Source organism: Myotis yumanensis, unplaced genomic scaffold (assembly GCF_028538775.1).
Source record: "Myotis yumanensis isolate MYYU_CA2020_CCGP unplaced genomic scaffold, mMyoYum1.0.hap1 SCAF_1, whole genome shotgun sequence".
Lineage (NCBI taxonomy): Eukaryota > Metazoa > Chordata > Mammalia > Chiroptera > Vespertilionidae > Myotis > Myotis yumanensis.
Window position 1 is genome coordinate 156,638,202 of NW_027223752.1, and position 9,127 is coordinate 156,647,328.

Below are 9,127 nucleotides of genomic sequence, written 5' to 3' on the forward strand. Positions count from 1 at the left end.
TCTGCAGAAGGAGAGGTTGTTCTGATTTCAAGAATTGATTTGTCCCCATCTGACACTGGCCTCCCATTTCCCGTGATGCCATCATTTGCGATGACTGTTAATAAATCACAAGGACAAACTCTAGACAGAGTAGGAATATTCCTACCTGAACCTGTTTTTGGACATGGTCAGTTATATGTTGCTTTCTCTCAAGTTCAAAGAGTGTGTGATGTTAAAGTTGTAAGTACTTCATCACAAGGGAAATTAGTCAAGCACTCTGAAAGTGTTTTTACTCTTAATGTGGTATACAGAGAGATGTTAGAATAAGTTTAATCAATTTATCAGTCATTGTTTTTATCAATGTTTTTATATCATGTTTTTATTGTTTTTATATCATGTCTTTGTTATATCATTGTTATTGTTTACTTAGTCAATTTACATATTACTTTCATATACATTTTGCTAATTTTCTTTCACCTCTGACACTTCTATTATAGAGAAAGGGCGAATAGCGATATCAAAATATTTCTTCTAATTAATTTTCTTTCAATGTGCACGAATCTGTGCACCAGGCCACTAGTCAATTAAGAATAAGGAAAAAAAAAAACTAAGTTTTTATTGTATCTACCCTTATACTTTCTTTAATGTAGAATTCCTTTCTTTATGTAGATTTAAGTTTCTGACATGTATCATTTTTCTTCCCTGAAGATCTTTTAACATTTCTTGCAAAGTAGATGTACTAGCAACAAATTTCCGCTATTTTTGTTTGAGAGTTTTCATTTCTCCTTCACTTTTGAAGGATACAGAATTCTAGGTTGGTGGTTATTTTCTGTAAACACTTTGAATATTTCACTCTACTCCCTTCTTGTATAGTTTCATAGAAGTCAGATGTAATGTATCATAACTTTTTTCATTTTTGTTAAAAATTTTTGTTTATTATTTATTTTTTATTTCTCCATATACTCTTCTACTGCCCCCCTTTCCCTTTGTAGATATAACTTTATCTTTGCTCTTCTATAGGTCAAGGAGACAGTCTATGTCAAGTGACACAAAATGTTTATCTGAGTTCAATGGCAAACACTTTTGGCTACACTCGTTCAGAAATGTGGGCATTGCAGAATTCATATGTTGCATTATAAATTTAAATGTTTGTCTCTGGTATCTCCTAACAAAAGCCAAAAATGAGAGGGAATTATTGGTAAGGTGTTTTTTCCTCTGCCTTTTTTCAAGATTTTTTCTTTCTCTTATTGATTTTCTTTAGTTTGTCTCCTTGACCAAACTTTAGTCCAGCTGGTCAGAGCCCTCTTCTTAGATAGGCCTCACCTTGGCCTGTAAAAACTGGGCACTCTCAGAACAATAGATTTTGCCCCCCCCCCTTTCTCTCTCTCTCTCTCTCTCTCTCTCTCTCTCTCTCGCACGCGCGCGCGCACACACACACACACACACACATACACACACACACACACACACACACACACACACACACACTAAAAGACTTGAATAAACACCAGCATAGTTTCTAACAGCTCAAGGCCATATCCCTGGGATGATGAAATGTTTGCCTGAGAGAGCTCAACACTTTCAGGAGAATTTACTGTTTGTTCCAGTGAAAGCCTGCTGATAGACAGATAGGTCTGAGCGACCTCTCAGAGCAATAACTGTAAGAAGCTTGCAATTATAAACCCTTTCTCGACTCCTATCACCGGAGCTGTCTCCTTAGGAACCAGAGAGGCTGTTTTTTGCAATGCAGACATTCAAGGAGGTAACTCTCGCTCTCCCAGCCTGGTGGGTCCCTTGCTCTGGCAAGCGCCAGTTAACAAATCCAAATGGCCTAGTCTCATTAACCACCTCCCATTCTCACTTTTTGTAAATTTCCACTTCCCTGACTCTGCTTAAGCCCCTGATGCTCCCACTTCTTCCTTAAAATGCCCAGTCACCTCTGGGCAAATAGAAGTTGAGTTCAGTTGAGTTCAGTTCACGCTGGATCCTCTTCCCTGTGCAGTAGTTACTGAATAAATTCTGTCTTTACCGTTTATAACTAGTGTCTGGCTTTTTTTTTTTTTTTTGTCTTTGATACACGCCACAGCTTTGGACAAAATCGTGGCCCACCTATACCTTTCTTCTGTATGGAGACCTTTTAAATATCAGTATATATTTCATCAAAACAAAAGGGCCCTGACTGTTCTGCAAATCTCAAAAGCCTAGAAGGGAACTTCTGGTTTTCACCTCTTTGAGGCAGATTTAGCTTATAATGTGGGAGGGATTAAAAACCACAATAAGCCCTAGCCGGCTTGGCTCAGTGTATAGAGCGTCAGCCTGTGGACTGAAGGGTCCAGGTTCAATTCCAGCCAAGGGCACATGCCTGGGTTGTGAGCTCGATCCCCAGTAGGGCGTGTGCAGGAAGCAGCTGATCAATGATTTTCTCTCATCATTGAGGTTTCTATCTCTCTCTCCTCCCTTCCTCTCTGAAATCAATAAAGAAATATATATATTTTTTTAAAAAAAGACCACAATAAGTCTGGGAAGAAATGGATGGAGATGGGAGAGAAATAACTGCAGGCCTCTTGGCAAAACCTGAAAAATCGCTGGGCTAATAGTGACTCCAGGATCCTAAGTCTCTGCAGTTGTTCGTTGCTTGGCGGGAAGGTCCTTCCTCTCACCTTGTCCCCTTCCTCAGGTTCTCTCCATGGCCGATGAACAGTTACAATCCTTGGAAAGGTATCATGACAGCCCAGTTTCATGTGAATTCATAGATCCATAGAGGTGAAAGGATGAGAGAAATCCATAATCAAAAGAATCAACTCTATGTTAAAGACTCGGACATGGTGACTTGTCAGTCTGAACCTCTTACTGTAAAGAGCTTACACTTGAATTGCTGTTCAAATGTATATTATACGTCTCTTTACATGTTTGTACACTGGCTTCCCTCCCCTGTGGATCCTAAAATAATTTTTGGATAGTTGGTTGGAGGGTGGGGGGAGGGGTCTTGGGTGGAATTCGGGAATAAAAGTGAGCCCATAAACAAATGTATTATAAACTAAGGCAGTGGTTCTCAACCTTCCTAATGCCGTGACCCTTTAATACAGTTCCTCATGTTGTGGTGACCCCCAATTTCATTGTTATAAATTGAACATAATTAAAGCATAGTGATTAATCACAAAAACAATATGTAATTATATATGTGTTTTCCGATGGTCTTAGGCGACCCCTGTGAAAGGGTCGTTCGACCCCCAAAGAGGTCGCGACCCACAAGTTGAGAACCGCTGAACTAAGGTGAGGTATTCACCTGGGTTCTGGTAATGGATATTCCCCTTACTCTTCCTGTATGAAGATTTTTAAAGAAACAGCAAGTCATATTACAAAGAAAAAAGACAAACAAAAACCTAGTGATTTTAAGCCTACTGTCTGGTAATTTATCATTCCAAATTGTCTTTGTATGAGAGGGACTAACGGGATCACCTGACATGGGAAGAAAGGCCCTTCCAAACGCTTCCCAGGAGTAAGGAGGGCTGATGGGCCAGCCACGGTGGCCGGCCGCGGGGAATCAGATGTGGGTCCCTGGACTTGCAGACCCTGGAGGGAAAAAATGTGGTGACTGCCTTGTGTTTCCCTTGTGTCTTTTCTCAGAAAAACCGAGTAGTGAGCACGCCACTGAGTTGGAAAATATGAAATCCTTGGTTCACAGACTGTTTACAGCCTTGCATTTAGAAGAGTTTCAGAAAAAGAGAGAGCACCGCTTACTGGAGGAAATTGACCACCTGAAGGGACAGCTGCAGCCCCTCGAACAGGTTAGGAAACATCACAGTTGAGTCTGAAAAATAATACCCAGTTTTTATTGAGTGCTGTCCACGGAAGCATTTTTCTACAAACTAAGGTGAGGTATTCACCTGGGTTCTGGCAATGGGTATTCCCTTTACTCTTCCTGTATGAAGATTTTTAAGAAACAGCAGGTCATATTATGAAGAAAATTCTTAGTTTGAGTGATCTGCATATACTCATGTTCTCCTTTAATCCTCACAGTGAGCCACAAGTTTGGTACTATTATCTTTCTCATTCTTCAGATGGGGAAACAGAGACAGCAAAGGCACATAGCTAGTCTGTAGAGCCAGAACCTGGACTCCGGTGGTCTGACTCTAGAGCTGCCGTCTTAAACTCTGCCCTGCTTCCTCTCCACGGAGGGCTGTGGTGTCTCTGTAAATGAGTATGATAGGAGCTGGGATGCACTAGCTGCACTGTTACCCCAGCTTCTCTATCGGAGAATAGGCCCATGGCCCGAGCTCTGCTTAACCGAACTGCAAGTGGAAAGTTGGTGTTGGCTTCCTAACATCTGAGGTTAATCAGTGGTGGAGAAAAAAGTAACTTTTCGGGGGAGGAGGTGGTGAGTCTGTTTTAATTTAAGAAAAAAAACTGCATTTCTTAAATCTGTGATTCTGCTTGTGATTTTGAAAAAGGGTAGGTGTATGTATAACTTTGTATATGAATAGAAAATTTCTAGAGATAAAATAAACTTAATAGTGATTAACTCTTAGGATATTTAGGGATGGCAGAGAGAGGGACTTCTTACTATTATTTATTGGATTATATACCTACATTTTAATTTTCCTTTACTTTTTAAAAAATTGGTGATATATTTATTAAGATTAAAAAAGTTGGCCAAAGGGAAGTTTTTCTCCCACTGTCCTCCCAGTACCATATCCCCACACCTGTGAACCATCTCAGATTTTATGTGCAAATGCAAATATGTTATTTTTTCCCTTTTTCAGAAAAGGACATGGGCTATTACCCACTATTCTTACATTTTTTCACTAACAGTATCCAAGCATACTTCATTTTATTTCTCTTAGTTTTATTGTGCTTCACAGATACTGCCTTTTTTTTTTTTTTTTTTTTTGCAAATTAAAGGTAAGACCCTCTACCAGCAAAAAGATAACAATTTGCCAAAGGCTCAGATGATAGTTAATAATTTTGGAAATAAAGTGTTTTTAAATTAAGGTATGTACATTGCTTTTTTAGATGCAGTACTGTTGCACACTTAATAGACTGCAGTATAGTGTAAACATAACTTTTATATGCACTGGGAAACCAAAAAGTCCACGTGACTCACTTTATTGCAATGTTCACTTCATGGTGGTGGTCTGCAGCTGAGCCTGCTATATGCTGGACGTGTGCCTACATCCTGGAGAGATCTCCATAGGGCTGCATAGAGAGCTTCTTCATTACAGCTGCATAGTAGCTTGGTGGATAGATGGATAATTTTAGGTCTTTTAATCTTAAAAATGAATCTGTCATGAATCACACGTGTGCAGGAGCACCTGTAGGATGAATTTCCAGAAGTGAGATTGCTGGGTTGAAGGAAATCAGCACGTAATTTTAGGGAGGGTTCAGGGATGGCTTTTGAGTTTTCATTGTATACTCATCTATTCTATTTAAAAATTTTTTATGAGCAGGTATGACTTTTATAATTCAAAAAATAATTTATTAATGAGCTGATTAATGTATATGGTTTATAAACTCTGAGTTTTCATAAATCAGGCCTCTTTAAAGTAACAGACATGCATTATTTTTGTTCCTTTTCTTGTAAACTGAGTTAACCATCTTTTTATTTTTCTCAGATGAAAGCTAAAATTGAAGCTCGCTCAGCAGCTAAAACCAGTGGACTCCTGTGGGCTGGATTGGCGCTGCTGTCTGTTCAGGGTGGGGCATTGGCCTGGCTCACTTGGTGGGTGTACTCCTGGGATATCATGGAACCAGTTACATATTTCATCACATTTGCAAATTCCATGGTCTTTTTTGCATACTTTCTAGTCACCCGACAGGTGAGTAGTTTGTTAGGAAAATAGTAAGTTAGAACATCGGCAAATAATTCCTTATCCAAGTCAAGTAATGAGCAATAAAGCCTTTTTATTTACTGAATTATTGCTATCTGGGTTGTTATAAGATGATAAATTTTCTTGTTCTTTGTCATGAGGATAGAGATTTATATTCAGCCCAGAGAAACTATATGTTAACTTCTGTAGAAAAATAAATATTACAACCCAGAGATTCCTCCATTGAGATAACATATTAAATTTATGTTCTTTGTTCCCTCATCTACAAATAAAATTGAATTTGTATTGCAAAACACCCAGTGTTAGGGTCGCCGAAGGAAGAATGCACGAGGCCAAAAGGGGTAAAGAATTATTAATTTATTGTTACATCTGCGAGCAGAAGGGCTGAGACCAAAATGGCATCCGCGGGGCAGAGTAGGGGGAGCGGGGTATTTATGTCTCTTGTAAAGGTGAGTCACAGCAGCTGGTCAGACCAGGTGCAGGTCGGGGCCAGGTGTAGGCAGTTTACTGAAAACTGAATTCGTTAATCCTGAAACCTATAATGAGAATAATAGGAAGATCACCGGGAGGGGCAAGAGCCCCGGGCAGGGCATAATGGAGCGCAAGAATGTGCCTAACACCCAGTAACTTCAGCTTTATCTCGTGGTTATTTTGCCAGAAATCTCCATTTCTCTCTTTCTCCCAGTATGTGTGATTCTCTTCCCAGCTGGTTTGCTTTTGAAAGTAGCAGCTGATTCCAAATGAGACTAAATGTTTTCCTTGTGTTGCCTTATGCTTGCTCCGGTAGCTACTGCAAATATTTTACTCACCTGCCTTTGCTTTAGTGTTGCTAAGGCATGTATCTTTCTTGCAGAGGCATTATGTTCATTTAAAACATGTTCTTTTTTTTTAGGATTATACTTACTCAGCTGTTCAGAGTAGGCATTTTCTGCACTTCTTTTATAAGAAATCAAAGCAACAGCATTTTGATGTGGTGCAATACAACAAGTTAAAAGAAGATCTTGCTAAGGTACTTCACTGCAAACACAGCACCTTACTGGTCTTGTATGGGAGCCAGAACTTAGTGTCAAGAAAATATAATTGGTGGTTTATTGTCACCGGTTAAATTGCCGTTTGTTCTGTGAAATAGTTGACTTGTCTGATACTGTTCCATATCCTACAGTTTTATTGTGTTCTGTATTTGACATGGTGATAGCTTTAAATGTGTATGTGAAAATGTCCTAAATGACTTTGAGGTAGTAAAATAATAGTTTCCATTAGAAATCTTTTTTCTAGGTGAGTGTGTGTTTTTAAAGAAAACAACCCAAAATCAGGCTCATTTGCAATTTGTCACCTATTAAGAACATAAAAGAAAGAATTCTAGGAAAGTGGACACTGTAAAAGAATTTTAAGCTCTTAAAGGCATTTGCAAGTTCTCCCTAAAACTAAGAGAATCAGTGTGGTATTCCTCCTTTCATGTTTTCCAGCTGTCAAATGAGCAAATGGAGGTGCTTACTGATATACACAGTTAGAAAGTTGGGAAACCAGGGTATGAACCAAAACGTTGTCTCCGGAGCCTATTTCTTAGGCAGCTTTTAGGCCTATTTTTTAGGCCTCCCAGTGGACTCATTAGCTTGTTCAGATGGCAACTTCTCAACATGTAACTAAATTTTAAATTTCTCTTAGTAATTTTATAAGAAAAAAAGTTCTGATAAAAATATCTTCAATTGCTCAATGTATACTCATTTAATAGCCAGTAAGCATCATATCTTTTGTTACCTGTACCTTCTCAATTATCCATTCCTCAATTGAAAAACACACACTAAGATATTACTAAAATAAATTCATAATCCAAAAATTAGAGTTAAAGACTTACTATTATTTTTTTATTTCATATAATCACTACTTAGGAGAAATATAATGATGCTTTAAAAAAATTAGTGGATACTCTTCCATTTGAATGATTCAATCCAAGAAGACTAAGGAAAGTTCTTCCAACTAGTTTATAGAACTGGGCATTTAAGACTTAAAGGAGCACTCTGTAAAGTATTAATTTTTTAAGGTAATAAAGTTGAGGGGAAAAAAAGGGAAGCTGACAGGTTACAGAGTGGATTCTTTTTTGGTTTTGTTTTGTTTTAATTTTTTGTTAATCCTCACCTGAGGATATTTTTTTCCATTGATTTTTAGAGAGAATGGGAGGATGGGAAGGAGGAAAAGAAGGAGGGAGAGGGAAGAAACAGAGAAACATTGATGGGAGAAAGACATATCGATTGGTTGCCTCCTCCATGAGCCCCAACCAGGGGTCAGAGATTGAACCTGCAACCCAGATACCTGCCCTTGACTGGGAATCAAACCCAGAACCCTTCAGTCCATGGGCCAGCACTTTCACCACTGAATCACACTTGAAAACCCATTATAAATGGAAGAACTAATATAACAAGAACTGTAAGAACGTATTGGAAACCTTAAACTCACATTTTAGGAAAGGATCCATATAAATTGAAAGATTGTTGGCATTTGTCACTAGTAATTTAGTATATGTATTGACCTAAGGAGACATTTTCTCCCCAGTAGTCATGCTGATGTGTTTCCTATGCTTTCTGATAAAGGACTTTTTCTTTTCTTGTTGACAGGCTAATGAATCCCTGAACCGGTTACGCCGCTCTCTCTATTTGCAAACACAAGTAGAGGAACTCAATGAAAAGAGTTAATCGTACATTTTTAAATGTCATTGAATTTTTTCATTATGTGTTGATTTTGCAACTTAGAAACTGGAACTTTTTGAGTTTTGAATTTGACTGTTTCAGTATCTTTTCTTAATAAAAGAAAATGCTTGCCAAATACTGGTACTCTTGTGAGTTGTCACTTGAGATTTTTGGTTTGTGGATTTTCACTGCTTGTTGAGGTTTAATGCTAGAAGGAGCTTGGATGCGGCCATCAAAATCAAAGTGGCTGCTGGTGCAGTTAGCACTTATGCTGAGAATCTGTCCTGAGTTCATTGGCTGTGCGGAGGGGAAATGGGCATGTGTTTGACATTCACTTTTATTCTTAGGCTTCACTTAGAATCATCTTGTCATTTATTTATTTTTAAAAAGTTATTTTTAGCCCCTAACCGGTTTGGCTCAGTGGATAGAGTGTTGGCCTGCGGACTGAAAGGTCCCAGGTTCGATTCCTGTCAAGGGCACATCCCCAGTGGGGAGTGTGCAGAAGGCAGCTGATAGATGTTTCTCTCTCATCGATGTTTCTTACTCTCTATCCCTCTCCCTTCCTCTCTGTAAAAAAACCAATAAAATATATATTTTTTAAAGTTATTTTTATAATAGTTGACGTATTGTACTAGT

At 38.5% G+C, this 9,127-nt stretch overlaps 1 protein-coding gene across 1 annotated transcript in view; it reads left to right on the forward strand.

The window, feature by feature from the left end:
• The window catches only part of MCUB (mitochondrial calcium uniporter dominant negative subunit beta), an 85,449-nt gene extending 76,812 nt beyond the window's left edge, over positions 1–8,637 (forward strand). The window contains exons 5-8 of the mRNA XM_070433659.1: positions 3,607–3,767; positions 5,592–5,795; positions 6,700–6,816; positions 8,420–8,637. Of these exons, the coding sequence (XP_070289760.1) occupies positions 3,607–3,767; positions 5,592–5,795; positions 6,700–6,816; positions 8,420–8,497 (560 nt within the window). The 3' untranslated portion in view covers positions 8,498–8,637. The remainder of the gene's footprint in view (positions 1–3,606; positions 3,768–5,591; positions 5,796–6,699; positions 6,817–8,419) is intronic.
• The last annotated feature ends 490 nt before the right edge of the window (positions 8,638–9,127 follow it).